General features: G+C 36.2%; 3 protein-coding genes across 5 annotated transcripts; all 3 read left to right on the top strand.

Annotated features, from left to right (window-relative positions):
- Positions 1 to 200: 200 nt before the first annotated feature.
- Positions 201 to 6,141, top strand: LOC112524511 (alpha-amylase 3, chloroplastic-like). Its single transcript, XM_025134359.1, has 12 exons — positions 201 to 482; positions 1,118 to 1,248; positions 1,605 to 1,659; positions 1,744 to 1,863; positions 2,217 to 2,337; positions 2,483 to 2,835; positions 3,354 to 4,030; positions 4,219 to 4,408; positions 4,739 to 4,845; positions 5,231 to 5,480; positions 5,564 to 5,854; positions 5,944 to 6,141. The coding sequence occupies exons 1-12, from the start codon at positions 201 to 203 to the stop codon at positions 6,094 to 6,096; spliced, it is 2,730 nt and encodes a 909-aa protein (XP_024990127.1). The 3' UTR covers positions 6,097 to 6,141.
- Positions 6,142 to 8,067: 1,926 nt separating this feature from the next.
- Positions 8,068 to 9,814, top strand: LOC112524291 (pectate lyase-like). The gene is made up of 4 exons (XM_025134060.1): positions 8,068 to 8,288; positions 8,469 to 9,165; positions 9,245 to 9,487; positions 9,590 to 9,814. The coding sequence occupies exons 1-4, from the start codon at positions 8,068 to 8,070 to the stop codon at positions 9,812 to 9,814; spliced, it is 1,386 nt and encodes a 461-aa protein (XP_024989828.1).
- A 1,634-nt stretch (positions 9,815 to 11,448) lies between these two features.
- Positions 11,449 to 15,369, top strand: LOC112525274 (ubiquitin-conjugating enzyme E2 2-like). Of its 3 annotated transcripts, none has more exons than XM_025135327.1 (6): positions 11,449 to 11,661; positions 13,415 to 13,548; positions 13,809 to 13,834; positions 13,957 to 14,028; positions 14,280 to 14,368; positions 15,068 to 15,369. In XM_025135327.1, exons 2-6 carry the CDS (start codon positions 13,424 to 13,426, stop codon positions 15,194 to 15,196), a joined length of 441 nt encoding a protein of 146 aa, XP_024991095.1. In that variant the 5' UTR covers positions 11,449 to 11,661; positions 13,415 to 13,423; the 3' UTR covers positions 15,197 to 15,369. The 3 variants fall into 3 exon arrangements, with proteins under 3 accessions (XP_024991095.1, XP_024991096.1, XP_024991094.1); XM_025135328.1 differs by having other exon boundaries at positions 13,957 to 14,046; positions 15,111 to 15,369; XM_025135326.1 differs by having other exon boundaries at positions 13,957 to 14,046.
- The last annotated feature ends 457 nt before the right edge of the window (positions 15,370 to 15,826 follow it).

The following is a 15,826-nucleotide window of genomic DNA, read 5'->3' as shown; positions in this document are numbered from 1 at the left end:
ATTCGACTCATTTCATTACTTCATTTTGTGGCTTTATGTCATTACTATTTGTGTTTTCCACTCACTAGGGAGTTATGATGTAGAAATTTAAAAGTTGGGGGTGTGAAGTGTAACATTTGCAGTGATATCAAAAGGAAGATTTTAATCATAACCGTCTCCAACGCAAATCAACCCCCCTACTCTAGATTTCCTCTCCGACCATGGCGACGGTCCCTCTTCAGGCTATTCTCCACCGTCATTATCGTCGGAAAACACCTAAGTTTCTAATGGAATCTGAAAAACATAAACGAGCTTCTTTGTATTACACCTGGAAGAGAAGGAATTGTTTGATCGCAAATGGCGCCAAACTCTGCAACTTCAGGCCTGCTAATTCTAGGGTTCTGAATATCACCGTTAGAGCGTCATCTAATAGCTCCGCCACTACATGCGACTCCGCTGACGTCATATTCCACAAAACATTTTCATTGCAACGTACCGAAAAGGTTAGTTACTCGATCGGTATACTATACATATACATATGTTTATTTGTGTACTTTTGTTGGATTAACTATTAGTCTATTAAGTGGAGAAAAAGTGTTGGATTAGAGGCGACAGTTGAGATCCTTGAAAGTTGCATTGTGCTCTTCGATGTACTGCAACTTCGTAACTATTTATATTATATTTTCCCTAGGTGGATGTAATGCGACTCCAAAAAAAGTCTTGTGGTCGGCGGTGTGAACGTTATAGAGTTGATCGGATCGACTCACAACGCAAATCCCTTGCTATAGGTTTTGTTATAGGCAGTGGATTGATAAGTGATATATAAACATGTTCAACCCGAAATACCTACATTTTGATTTTGACATCAATCTGGATTGATGAGTGATATAAACATGTTCAACTGGATTAATTAGTGATATAAACATGTTCAACTCGAAATACCCACTCTTTGATTTCAGCGTACTGGATTGATGAGTGATATAAACCCATTAAGCTTGTTAAGTCAATATCAAACGGCACCTAAGTGATCTATCTGTAATCATGCGTATTGTTTCGGTTGTCTTGTATATTCCTGTAATTAGCAGCTTGCTCTACGTTTACTTTTCATGGGGTATTAATTGTTCCACATCAATGTCAGGTAGAAGGAAAGATATTAGTCAGATTAGATTGTGGTAAGGATGAAGAGAATTTCCAGCTTGTTGTAGCATGCAATCTTCCAGGGAAATGGGTCCTTCACTGGGGAATTAATTATGTTAACGACATTGGCAGGTTTGCTAGCTTGATCATGTAGTGACTAGTGAGGTTTTTTCTTTTCTTCCATTTTCCTACAGTTTTTGCTTTGATTGTGAGTTTCAGTACCTTTAACATGCTTAAATACAAATTTAGATATTCATGTATAAATAATCTAATATAGAAGAGGCAATTGTATTCTTCTTGATTGGCCAATATGCTTATCTACTATGATCTTGATTATGATATCTCCTTAGTTAAAGTGTGTTACTTCATGTTTCTAGAATTTCCAGTGGTGCTGATCATGGTTTTCACTGTGGTATATTGGTTTAAGAACCTTTGTCATCTTTACAACATTGTGGTAATTTCCGTACTCTGTTATTCAATGTCCACAGTGATTGGGATCAGCCTCCTGTTGAGATGATACCTCTGGGCTCTGTTCCCATTAAGGTATTGAATTTGTCTGATTCATTTTTTTGTCGGTGCATTTTTATGGTTGGTCATAGTATTATGGATGGTGCATCGTCTTTTCAGGACTACGCAATAGATACCCCTTTGAAAAAATTGACAGATACTGAAGCAGGCTTCATATATGAAGTGAAGATCGATTTCAACACTAAAAGTTCAATTGCAGCTATAAATTTTGTGTTAAGGGTATTACTTTTAGTTGCTAACTGTTAAGAATTTCTATTTCCTATTTAGAAACTTTATTTTTTTTTTAAACCGTGGTATCCGACACTCTTTGGCCTGAGTAGTCCTCGAGGTTCATTACAAGTGTCTCCGCCACATAGGCGAATTTTAGGGATTCCAGCCAATGCGTGAGGTCCTAAAAAGAATTGATAGCATCTAAAAGGAATCGAACTTCAGACCTCATACCACGCTGGACACAAGGCCCCAGGGGATTGACTTCCAGGACAGCCCCTTTGGGGTTATATAAAAATTTGATACTTGAGCTTTGCAGTAATTTTATTATTTTTCATGCCTTTGGGAGATTTCCATTGATTCAGGATGAAGAAACTGGATCTTGCTATCAGCTCAAAGGGAGAGATTTTAAGGTGCCACTTACAAATTTATCTGATGATGATGGCAATAATATAGGAACTAAACAGGAATTTTCCATATGGCCAGGTTGTGTGAAATACTTTTATTCAATGCCAATTGCACATTGATCTTTAAATCAACCTTTTTTTTTCTTCTCATTTTTCATCTCCACATTTCTTACTTATAAGAACTAGCAACAAGCTGACTGATCGATCTATTTCAATTGAACCAGGGACTTTGGGACAGCTATCTAACATGTTGCTGAAATCAAATGGTGCTTCTGAGGATGGAAATAGAGATAGCAACTCAAAAGAATCTGCTCAGAAGAAGAGGGATCTTCGGAGTTTCTACGAGGAACATGACATTGTAAAACAAACTTTGGTTGACAACTCCATTAGTGTTTGCATAAAGAGATGTCCTGAGGCGGCTAATAATCTTCTACATATAGAGACAGATATTCCTGGTGATGTTGTTGTTCATTGGGGGGTCTGTAAGGATGCGAGTAAAAAGTGGGAAATTCCAACGGGATCATACCCAGCTAAAACATCAGCATATAAGACTAAGGCTTTGCAGACTCAGTTGCAGGTATCCTCTTCTCATTCATACTTGCACTGTTCTCAAATATGCAGAGTTAATGGCAGATTATGGGTGGTGATAGTATCTGCGCCCTTTACTTCATGTATGCGTATATAGTTGTATATGCTTACGTATTTGTGTGTTCCTTCTGCTTAAGAAAGTCAAAATGTTTCATCATTGTGCATAATCTTCTGTGTTTTTCATCTAATGAAACAAGGGTCAAAAGTTGATGAAGAGCCAATAATGTAATCTTCATTTGTTGTAGTACTAGAAAATTACCAGTCACTGGAGTTTTTTTTTTGGAAAGAGGACGGATTCCTCCGGCAAGATCATTGGAGTATTTTCTTAATTATGGTCGAACAGAGTTACATTACATGCTTCATATCTAGTCTGAAACCTGTGGAACAACTTAAGGCATGACCATGTGAACACTTTGCATTTAATGCAAAACCTAGCTAAACTTGAGGCGCACACAGGATTTTATTACTCTACTTATTTGCTATATGTTAATTGCTTGTTCTTTGCAGCAAAAAGAAGGTGGATGTGGCTGCTCTGGATTATTTCCACTTGATGAAGGAATTGAAGGATTTCTTTTTGTGCTGAAAACAAACAATAACACATGGCTAAATTTTATGGGGGATGATTTTTACATACCCATGCCAAACGAAAGAAGCTTTGAGAAACTAGAACATTTGGGAGAGGAGAACATGCCCAAAAGTGCGAAAATAGATTCTTCACTAGAATCAGGGGAGCATGTAGAAGTAAGTCAAGAAGTTTCTGCAAGTACAGATGAAATCATCAATGAAATAAGACACCTGGTAACTGGCATTTCCTCAGAAAAGAGCCGAAAAACAAAAAGCATAGAAACACAAGAAAGCATTCTTCGTGAGATCGAAAAGTTAGCTGCCGAAGCCTACAGTATTTTTAGAAGTTCTATTCCATCTTTTACAGAGAAAACTGTATCAGAATCCAAGGAAGCAGAACTCCCTTTAAAAATAAGTTCAGGAACGGGTTCAGGTTTCGAAATTTTATGTCAGGGATTCAATTGGGAGTCCCACAAATCTAGAAGATGGTATATGGAACTACATGATAAAGTTGCTGAGTTGTCATCACTTGGCTTTACCATTGTTTGGTTACCCCCACCTACTGAATCTATCTCCCCTGAAGGCTACATGCCAAAGGATCTATATAATTTGAACTCCAGGTACTTCTTTCTAACAACTTAAGGTTTCAATGAAGTTGGTGGTTATATATACATATAGTGTGTATGAATATATAATGCCATTAGTTTCAGATGGCCGGATCACAATGTTAATTATTTTCCTTGTTTGGATGGCCGAACGATATTAATTTAATTTCAAGGGTCTCGGTATATTTTGATGTATTGATCAGGTATGGACATGTTGATGAGTTGAAAGCTCTTGTCAATAAATTCCATGAAGTTGGTATCAGAGTTCTAGGGGATGCGGTCATAAACCATCGTTGTGCACATCATCAGAATCAAAATGGTGTTTGGAATATTTTTGGCGGTCGTTTGGGTTGGGATGATCGCGCAGTTGTTGGTGATGATCCCCATTTTCAGGTATAAGTACTTTTTCCAGATATCGTTTTTCGCTTCTGTATTACTTTTGGTGGTTGTGTTTTGCATTTAGCTATGTAATGCCAAGAAGTAACAATATTACTTGCAGAGAACTGTTTTTCTCTCATCTTTTTGGAGTTCCTTTTTCATATACCAGCATAAACGACGCAATCCCTTGTCAATTACACTTCCACTATAAATGCTCCAATAGTATTTTATATCTTCATCCTGTTTGGTATCAGTATACACATGGTTAAACCGTCAAATAGTACCCTTATTGTAACTTGTAAGCATACATTTCTAGGTATCTGAAGTTCCTCTTGTATGTTGTAGGGTCGAGGCAATAAGAGTAGTGGAGATAATTTCCATGCTGCTCCAAATATTGATCATTCTCAAGACTTTGTGAGGAAAGATCTTAAGGAATGGCTATGTTGGCTAAGGTTAGTCAGCCTAACCTTCTTCTATTTTGGTATTATTTGACGCTTTTGTTCTTTAATGTAGGACCCTTTTGTGATCTTTAACTCGAACCCAACATGCCTAAAGAGATAGGCTCAGCCTCCGGGTAAAACTAAAGTAAGATTGAGTTTACATATAAAGCCGAAAAGGTCCCAATTAATTTCCCACCCATGTGGAACTAAAAAATCTTGAACCTTTTCATCCTAATAATATCCAACAATATCAGTATCCAACAATATCAGTAGTCTCCAATATTTTTAGGTGATGCCAACAGAAGAAAGTTAAAACTTGAGAAATTTAATTGTAAAGCAGAAAAAGAAATAACATGCAGTTCATGTCTAGTTATGTTATATTCTCGGCATTTTGTAGGAAGGAAATCGGATATGATGGATGGAGGCTTGATTTTGTGAGAGGATTTTGGGGTGGTTATGTAAAAGACTACATGGAAGCAAGTGAGCCTTACTTTGCGGTTGGCGAGTATTGGGATTCTCTAAATTACACATATGGTGAAATGGATCACAATCAAGATACCCATCGACAGAGAATTATCGACTGGATTAATGCCACTAACGGAACCGCTGGGGCTTTCGATGTCACAACAAAAGGAATTCTTCATTCCGTAAGTATTTTCCTTCCTTTCCAGATACTAGTATTTCTTTACCAGTTTGGATTTGATTTCATAATTTTGTTCCATATATATAGGCACTTGAAAGATGTGAATATTGGAGATTATCAGATTCGAAGGGGAAACCTCCAGGCGTTGTCGGGTGGTGGCCGTCTCGTGCGGTTACCTTCATAGAAAACCATGATACGGGTTCGACCCAGGGTCATTGGAGATTTCCTGGTGGAAAGGAGATGCAAGGATATGCTTACATACTAACTCACCCTGGAACACCATCGGTCTTCTATGATCATATTTTTTCGGACTACAAATCCCGAATATCTGCACTCATCTCCATCAGGAACCGCAACAAGATCCATTGTCGTAGCACCGTAAGCGTATAAATATATTACAACATCTAATTATTCACATGTGAAGTTGTAATGTATGTGACACATGGATATTTCTGACATATATATAGGTTGAAATCATCAAGGCGGAACGTGATGTTTATGCTGCAATTGTTGATGAAAAGTTGGCGATGAAGATTGGACCAGGTGACTATGAACTCCAATCGTCGAAATGGTGTTTGGCTGCTGAGGGCAACGACTACAAGGTCTGGGAAGCATTATGACCACGGGTTTGTAATAATGCTATTTGAGTGAAGTCGTTCCGACCCATTATCAACAGAGCTACACAATGGCAGGTAAATTCTATTCCCAATTAAGAAACACATATATTACCATTTGTTATTTTCAGATATTAATTTGATAAACATTTGTTTCATAATTTGTAATAACCATTGAATAGAAAAAACTAAAAAGAAACTTTATTTATTATGTTGGTGTGAAATTGGACAAATATAAAGTAGAGGGGCCTGCTTTGACAGTTATGGAAACCTTGCAAACTTTTTGGAAAAGTTCATGACTATTAAGTGAATTAAATTAAATCGGTCCTGATGAAAAACAGTCGGGAGTCAGGACCATCGGTCCAAATCAGTCTTTGTTTTCAACTTAAGGACCGCACCGTAACCAATGATTGATTTGGATCCGACTCGAGAATTGGTCCTAACCAGTTTTTATGCATCCACGGTTATGCCTCCAACGTCATTACTTCTAAAAATAAAGCGTCCAACTTCGATGAACTTCTTTTAGAAAATAAAGCGTCCAACTTTGATGAACTTCTTTTAGAAGTACATGTGCAAATAAACTTCTACATCTTCTTTACCTTTGATGAGGTTTGAACCATTGACTTTTTGGAAGACTGGACTTTACCAGTAACCTGAATATTGCTAGGTCAAAGACCCTTTGATGTAAATGAACTTTTACGATACATGATTCTCCGAATACGTCCCAAAAGAACAAGCCAAGACTAAAAATCACAAAAATAATATGTGTTGCGATATTAGATGATAAAATTATGAATCTAACAAAAACAAAAACAAAAACAAAAACACGATACATGCATCTAATTTATTTGGAATTACAATAAAAGAAAAAAACTAAATGAGATTCTACATATCTTTACTGTATAAGTAACATTGATAAATAAAACGAAAAATAACTCCAATGTGAGGATACGTTTCTTCAAAATCAAAGAACTTGTGTCATTTTCGAGTGGTTGGTTCTTTTAGTTGCTTTCTTGGAGCCTTATGATCATCTTGCAACGACCTTTACAAGTAATAGAAACTATTGTTAAAATTTATAAATAGTCAATAAAAATTCATTTTATTTCATTTCAATCAAACCTACGGAAACTATATATCATCAATATCTTTTTAAATAACATCTAACGAACATGATTCTGCCGAATACTAAATACATAACAATGTACAAATCTAACGATGGTAAAGAAGACAGAATTACCCACTCGTTAATTTCTTTGCTTAATGTTGCGGTAACTTTCTCCGGTTGGGGTTTATATGATTTCATAGCTTCTAAGATGGCTTTATATTCTCGATCTTTCAGAAAATCATCAAGTTCCGCAATGTGTCCGGGATCTTGATCTCCTGCAAAGATAACCGGGAGGACGATCACAAACCACACGACGGCGACCGGAAGAACCCGAATACGAAGAATTGGTGTCATCTTTTTTCGTATTTCTTTTGTTTCTTAGTTACGTATTTTCAGTTTTTATATATCTCTCACATAGTTGGTTTTTGTGGATCAAAGATTTATTGAATTAAAAAGAAACAGTTTTATTCCGTTTTATATAAACCCCAGAAAGACACGGAGACAAGGAATTTTAGGAGAAAAGAATCGGAGAGATTCGGGAATTTGAGGTCACAAGGTTTCGTTTGCACGTAATATCACTCTAAAAAATTTATAGTACAAGTATACATATGTAACATTAGGCTTTGATCCAGGAATTTAACGGTTCAGATATCAAATACAATTAAAACACGAAATATTACTAATTTTAGTAATTTGGTTTGACCATAGATTTCTCTTGGCATACATTTATCTATCGAGATACTTTTTTGGTAGTCCACGAGTTAACTTATCGTATATAAATATTTTGGTACGAACGATTGGATCCCTGAAAGAAGCCACAAAGGCGAATCACTGTGGTTCGGTTTCCCCAGTGGTTCCCTTATTATTATTCCATGACGAAAAGAAACACCAATTCCATGCCTTTCTTCGTCTTGGTTTTTGTCATCATTGTTCCAGCCGTTTTGGCTGGAACAATGAGACAAAGTTCATGTAATGACGCACAATTAGACGGCTTCATGCAAGAACGCGCTCACAACGCCACCAGGGCCGCCATAAAAGCGTATAATCCTCACCCCGAATCGGCCGTTATCAGATTCAGTAAAGAAGTTCATGAGTAAGTTGTGTAAATCGCCTTCGGTAGAATCCCATATCAGCTAGATTTAGATCATTGTTCTTCAATAGATGTTGGAACTTTCGTTCTTTCATCAAGGGTTTTTTTTAGAATAATTTAATGGGATTATACATATTCTGAAAGCCAATATGGTTTTAGTTAACCGTTTACTTCTGTTCTCAGGTCTTTGTTGGAGACGAATTCAACGAGGAGGAACCTGGGGGGCCGTGGTGGTGGTGGTGGTCGTGGTCATGCTCATGGTCGTGGTCATGGTCGTGGTGCATGCATGGCTACGAACCCGATAGATAGATGTTGGAGGTGCAATAGGAATTGGGCGAAAGACCGGCAAGCATTAGCCAAATGTGCACGTGGGTTCGGTGAGCACACCATTGGCGGCATGCGTGGTCGAATCTATGTGGTAACCGATAGCTCAGACCTTGATGTTGTGACTCCAAAGAAAGGAACCCTTCGGTATGCAGTCATCCAAGACGAACCACTTTGGATCATCTTTGAGACGTCTATGGTGATCCAACTTAAGGAAGAACTTATGATTAACAACGATAAGACCATCGACGGTCGAGGGGCTAACGTCCAAATCGCATATGGTGCCGGGCTCACAATGCAGTTCGTTCATAATATTATCGTTCACGGGATCCATATCCACCATATTGTGCCAAAAAAAGGAGGGATGGTCCGAGATTCATTAGCCCATTTCGGGTTAAGAACCGCCAGCGATGGCGATGGGATCTCGATCTTTGGTGCGAGCAAGGTGTGGGTCGATCATGTCTCGCTTGATCATTGTGCGGATGGGCTAATCGATGCGATCATGGCTAGCACGGCTTTAACCATCTCTAATTGCAAATTCAACTATCATAACGACGTAAGAAACCAATTTTTCGATCTGATATATGGTATTCTTGTTTGATTGACCTTGGTAGTAACAAGTGATGCTGTAACAGGTGATGTTGTTAGGGGCGAACGATCAGTTCACCGGGGATGAGATTATGCAAGTGACGGTGGCGTTTAACCGGTTTGGAAAAGGATTGGTGCAGAGGATGCCGAGATGCCGATGGGGATTCTTTCACGTTGTTAACAACGACTACAACAAATGGGAAATGTACGCTATCGGCGGAAGCATGAACCCAACGATCATCAGCCAGGGCAACCGATTTCGAGCCTCCGACAACGTCCACGCAAAAGAGGTACATGATTAATCCTTATTTCTCCCTAATACATGTTATAACAGGGTACCACATATTCTCGTGTGATTAATTCTTATTTTGTATGTAATATGAAAATTGAAGGTGACACATCGAGATCACTTTCCGTTCAAAATGTGGAAAAACTGGAGATGGAGAACAGTGAATGACCTTTTTCTTAACGGAGCGTTTTTCGTACCATCTGGTGACCATTCAGAAGTGGCTAAAGAGCTTAAAACCCATATGGTCCAAGCAAAGGACGGGTCCGCCGTGGGTCGACTCACTCGCTACGCGGGTATGCTCTTATGCAACCACGACAAACCGTGCTAGTATACAAAAAACCGTTGTTCGTTATATTAATTGTCTTTCAAGAAAAACTTTGTAAATTAATTTTTTTTATTTAATTTTTTTATTGTAGCCAAGCCCAAGCATTTGATGTAAGCATGGGCATAAATGATTTCCAAGATCAATGTTGTGGTACCATTTTTAGTTTGTAGTTTGGAGGATCAAAATGTTACAATTTTGAATAGAAATTTAATTTCTAAAAAAGTCCAATTTTTGTGCATTTTTATGATATTAATCAATTGTTCCAAATGTTACTTAGTAATTTATACAAGGGAAAGTTAGATGAAAAAGTAACGTACTTTAACTTGATTTCTATTTTATGTAACGTACTTTTAAAACTTCTTTTTTGATACCTAAGATGTAGAGTTTTAAACATTTAAGTACCTGGGTAACTGGTTGAAGCATCGACTGATTACCATGCTGATGTAGCGAGTGATGTGGTATCCGGTTAATACTTAAAAAAATAGATACCACATCACTCGCCACACTAGCATGGTAATCGGTTAATGTTTCAACCGGTTATCCGGATACTTAAATGTTCAAAACTTTGCATCTTAGGTACCAAAATGAAAGTTTTGAAAATACGTTACTTAAAATAGGAATCAAGTTAAAGTACGTTACTTTTCATGCAATTTTTCTAGCATGTGAATATTGAAAAGGGTAAATTTGAAAAGTAACGTAGTTTAACTTGATTTATATTTTAGGTAACGTATTTTCAGAACTTCTGTTTTGTTATCTAAGATGTAAGGTTTTAAACATTTAAGTACCTGAGTAACCGATTTAATACTAATTTTAGGTTAAAGAAAGACTGATTTTAGATTAAAAAAATGCATGTCACTAATCACGTCAGCAAATAATACTGAGTTAGATACCACATCCTCACTACATCAGCATGATATGCTTCAACCGGTTACCCGGTACTTAAATGTTTGAAACATTACATCTTAGGTACCAAAATGAAAGTTTTGAAAGTACGTTACCTAAAATATGAATCAAATTAAAGTACGTTACTTTTTATGCAATTTTCCTTATTGGAAAACAAGCAACTTCAGAAAAACATCTATGTCTGAATTACGAGTGAAATTTACCAAAATGTAAGATCTCAAATAAAATAAGCAACTTGGAAAAAAAATCTCAATCCAAGTTATGGCTGAAAAGTTACGGCCTTACAACTATTACACCATGTATATTCCACGACTACTCGGTAAAATTCCAATATCTGTTAGCGTGTAAGTTTTGGAATAATAAGCTTAATAAAAAAATCATATTGATCCAAATTATGAGTAAAAAGGTATAATGTCATGTTTATTACACAATAGAAACAATCATGTCGATTCGAGTTATGAGTGAAAAGTTATGATCTTACGATACCATTTTGATGGACTAAAATCTTATCCGGTAAGTAAATAATAATGTTAAATTTATCGATAAGTACTTTCTGGATAAGTGTATGGTAAACTGCCCCTAAACCACTTATTGAATAAGCCTGTTTCAAACAAATCTGTATAAATTATGAGTGTCGTTAAAATCATTAAACTATTAACGAACATCATCAGTTATTGCAATTCGATACATTTGTTAAAAAATCAAATGAGGATTAACGTTCTCTCTCTCTCTCTCTCCCTATCATACAGAAACACAAGCACATCGCCTAACAATCCTCTGTGTTTCCATTGGTTCATCTCCCCTGCAGCCATGGAACTCTCTCTTTGCCATTTGATATTTGATATTTGCCATCTTCTGATCGAGATTATCACCTAAACTTCTGTATTATTTCACGCTGTGTGCAGTGGTTACATAGAAGATCCTAGCGCCGGGTTTGCTTACGAGGGGTAAGTCGGCGTTTCCTGACTTCAATTCGTTGATTTTATGATTCTTCATATGGTTTAAGTAATGTTAAGTCTGTCGAATACTGTGATCTCAAAGAATGGCGTTGTGTGGTTAGGTTGATGAAGCCCTAATTTTAGGGATCTAGTATGTTAGGTTCAGTGGAATTTGAGTTTAAAGTTTAAATTCAAGTCTCAGAAGATGATAGTTTAGTATAATTGCATAATTGCTGTAGGAAATCTACTTTATCATACTGATGCATCGATTATATAAAATCCACAAAATGGATTAACAATTAGAGTTTGAAATCGGTATCAACTACCTGCTAACTCAATTGTGGGCTGTAAGGTTCATGTCTCCGGTTCAGTGGCTTGGTAATTCTTCATCTGATGCTTATTATACGTCTGGAGAAAGTAAACAAGTAGATCAGCCTCTAGTCATGCTTGTTAACTTAAAATCCATTAAGACAGAGACTAGATAAAATGACCAATTTATCCCTAACGAGTGTTTATGTATTTTGTTTAATTATGTAATTCAATAAGTTATAATAAAATAAATATTTTCTATAACAAGATATATCATTAGATAGCTTTCGTCAAAAGGATTAAAAATGACACCAAAAATAAAAAGTTTATGTAGTTTCCAATTTTTATTTTATACCTTCTCTATATTATTTTCTTATTATTAATATTTAATAAATTACATAAATTAAAAATATAGAAAACGTATAAAAATAATATTTCGAGGACAGTAAAGTGAAAGTTTAAAAGCATAAATACGAAAAATAAAATTTAAAGAATGAATAAAATGTAAAGATGAAGACTTATTTAGGGGGTGTTTGGGATTGCTTATTTAAAACAACTTATGCTTTTTTGTAAAAGTGCTTATTAACTTATGTGGTATCAAACTGGAGTTTTGTAAAAAGTGTTTGGATTAGCTTATAACGGTACCAAAAAGCAATAAGTTGATAAGTTGGTTTTTAGTGTTTGGCAAATTTGGCTTATAGATGTAAAATTACCAAAAAGCAATAAGTTGATTTTGATAAGTCAGGGGGGATTGACTTATCAAAAATGACTTATTACCGGTTTGGTACCGGTATAAGCACTTTTTTTTTTTTTACCCAAACACTCCAAAATGACTTATCTCCGGTACCGAACTGAAATAAGTTAATAAGTCAGTTTGAAAAGCTTACCCAAACACCCCCTTAATGTTTAGAAGAGAATTAGGTTTTATTTTAAAGTTATATTGGTAAAACATAGGTCTATTCTACCTTGGTCTATAGGACGGGGGTCGAACACACCTGTTCCAGTTTGTTCCATATATATGTCCTGCCAAATGTGGAACAGTGATCCTTGTTCTGTCATGTCTTGTGTACCAAAGGCACCCTTATTATACTGAGACAGTAGGTGTTTGAAACGTATCAACTTTAACGGGTTGCTTACTGGCATTTTGTTCAGAACTTGTAAGATAAGGGGTTTGAGGATCTTGAACACAGCAACACAAAAAACTCTTTGTTCGGTAGAGGCTCTTCTTCCGTATGAGATCTTATAACCGGGAAGCGTAGGTAGAAACGCAAGGAGAAGCTGCTGTTTGGATTCGGCTTCCCTACCTTCCCTTGCCACTTTTGACTCCTGTCGCCCCCGGGGGGCGGGGGTTAGAATTGGTACCGTAGACTTTTGATTATGTCAAAGTATGTCTGTGTTCATATCTCCGGAGAGCAGAAGCAAAAATTTGAGTGTTTTTCTGATTTTGTAATAGGTGGCTAGAATGTCGACTCCTGCTCGGAAGAGGCTGATGAGGGATTTCAAGAGGTTACAACAGGATCCTCCTGCAGGAATCAGTGTAGCACCCCAAGACAATAATATAATGCTGTGGAACGCTGTAATATTTGGGTAATAAATAAAATTGCGATGAAGCAGTTCAGATATATATTTTTTTATTAACCTGGATATCCAACCCGCTATGCGAGCCGAATAATCCCAGGGCGACCACCTGGTTTGCAGATAGCCCGGAGCCACCGCATTTGAACCTCCGTGGCCACAAGGGAATTTTTATATCATAAGATTGGTGCAATTGATTGTTTTTACTTTACATGTTTATGTACATTTGTATTGCAACCACATGTAATGCCTTTTTGTCTTCTTTATTGCAGTCCGGATGACACCCCATGGGATGGAGGTACGATCAGTTCGCTTATTTTCTACTTGAGTAGCATAATGGTCATCGATGACTGGCTCTCGAGATTTTACTGTTGTGTATCTCTGTCTTTATATCTGCTAACGTATCATCGAAACTATCAGGTACTTTCAAATTGGCTCTACAATTTTCAGAGGATTATCCTAATAAACCACCAACCGTGCGATTTGTATCTCGTATGTTCCACCCAAACAGTAAGTATCTTAACTTTGATATGCATTGTGAAGTATGTCTATTCTTTCATGTTTCCCTAACTTCCGTGCGCTAAATGTAGTTTACTTCAACCAGTACGACAACGTACAAACTTATATAATATGGTTTGCATACTCGAATAGTCCATGGCTGGATTTTTTGGTCACGATAACCGCTTACTTATTTAAAGAACGTAAAATCTGCTGCAATTAATTATCTGTTTGATTACCGACAGTTTATGCCGATGGAAGTATCTGCTTGGACATCTTACAAAATCAGTGGAGTCCTATCTATGATGTTGCTGCTATTCTTACCTCCATCCAGGTAACCTTTTCATTAAGTTTCATGCATCATAGTTGCACCATATTAAGGTTGCGTTTGATACACTGGACATGACAAATAAGGGATCACTGTTCCACGTTTGGCAGAATTTTTGTGTGGAACATGCTTGTTCCACTTATGGAACTAGGTGGGACAGACTATAATTTAGCAATATAACATAAAAATAAGACCTAATTCTTTTCTACATCAAATACACCTCACTTTTTACATTTTATTTATTGTATTTTATGCTCTTTAAACTTTCGTTTTACTGTCCTCAAAATATTATTTTTATATGGTTTCTATATTTTGATTCATTTATGTAATTTATTAAATATTAATAATAGAAAATGTATAAAATAAAAATTGGAAACTACATGAACCTTTTATTTTGGTGTCAGTTTAATCGTTTTGACGAAAACTTTCTAATGATATATTTTGTTATAAAAAATATTTATTTTATTATAATTTAATTAACTGTATAAATTAATCAAGATATATAAACAAGTTATTATGTGTAAGTTGGTCGTTTTATCTAGTTCTGTCTTACCAAACGGTGGACAATTGTTCTATTATGTCATATCCTGTCTGGATACCAAACGCACCCTAAAGTATCATAGATTATTGGAACTTCAAAATATATACTGTAGATGCGTTTCCATTTACTATGGTCTAATGATAGTTGTTCGACTTTTTTAACAGTCGTTGCTTTGTGACCCGAACCCAAACTCTCCTGCCAATTCAGAGGCTGCACGAACATTCAGTGAAAATATACGCGAGTACAACAGGAGAGTACTAGAGATCGTTGAGCAGAGCTGGACAGCTGACTGACTAAATATACGATCCATATGTTATATAACCTCTTGTTACATTACGTCGCCATTCTTAGCATACAAATCAAAATAGTCCAATAGGAATCCATATTGGTTCATGGTTAATAGGTTATTAAATATTTAATAAATACGGGGAAATTAGTAAGAAAATGTTGACATGGGAGTTACATTGTTTCTAAAATTTGGCTCTTTTCAAATATTTTATTCCTCCAGACGTAATGAACATTTTATTATGTCTTCCATCGTGTTCATCTTTAACATGTTCGGAATGACTAGTCATTAGGTGTGAACATGAGTGTGAACTAACATGACAGACGTTAAAAATGTTCATGGATATGTTCAGTATTTTCACCACCCATCTACAATGTAACAGAAGAGTAATTGTAGGGAAGAAGATGATGGTAAGTTTCTTTTATTTGTTTTGTTTCGAATTTACCCATGTTCATGATTATTCACCTTCCTTACTAATTGCTTCAGTTACTTTTAATACTAAATTAACAAAATCAACTTAAACCATTGATCTAATAATTGAATGGTTAGAGATTGGTTTTTAAAGTTAACACAAAAAACAAGGTCAACAAATGAAGGAGTCCCTACATATATATATATATATATATATATATATATA

Source organism: Cynara cardunculus (genome assembly GCF_001531365.2).
Source record: "Cynara cardunculus var. scolymus isolate 2C chromosome LG 13, CcrdV1, whole genome shotgun sequence".
In the NCBI taxonomy this organism is placed as follows: Eukaryota; Viridiplantae; Streptophyta; class Magnoliopsida; order Asterales; family Asteraceae; genus Cynara; species Cynara cardunculus.
The sequence above is the reverse complement of the archived record's forward strand: the minus strand, read 5'-3'. Positions and strand labels throughout refer to the sequence as shown.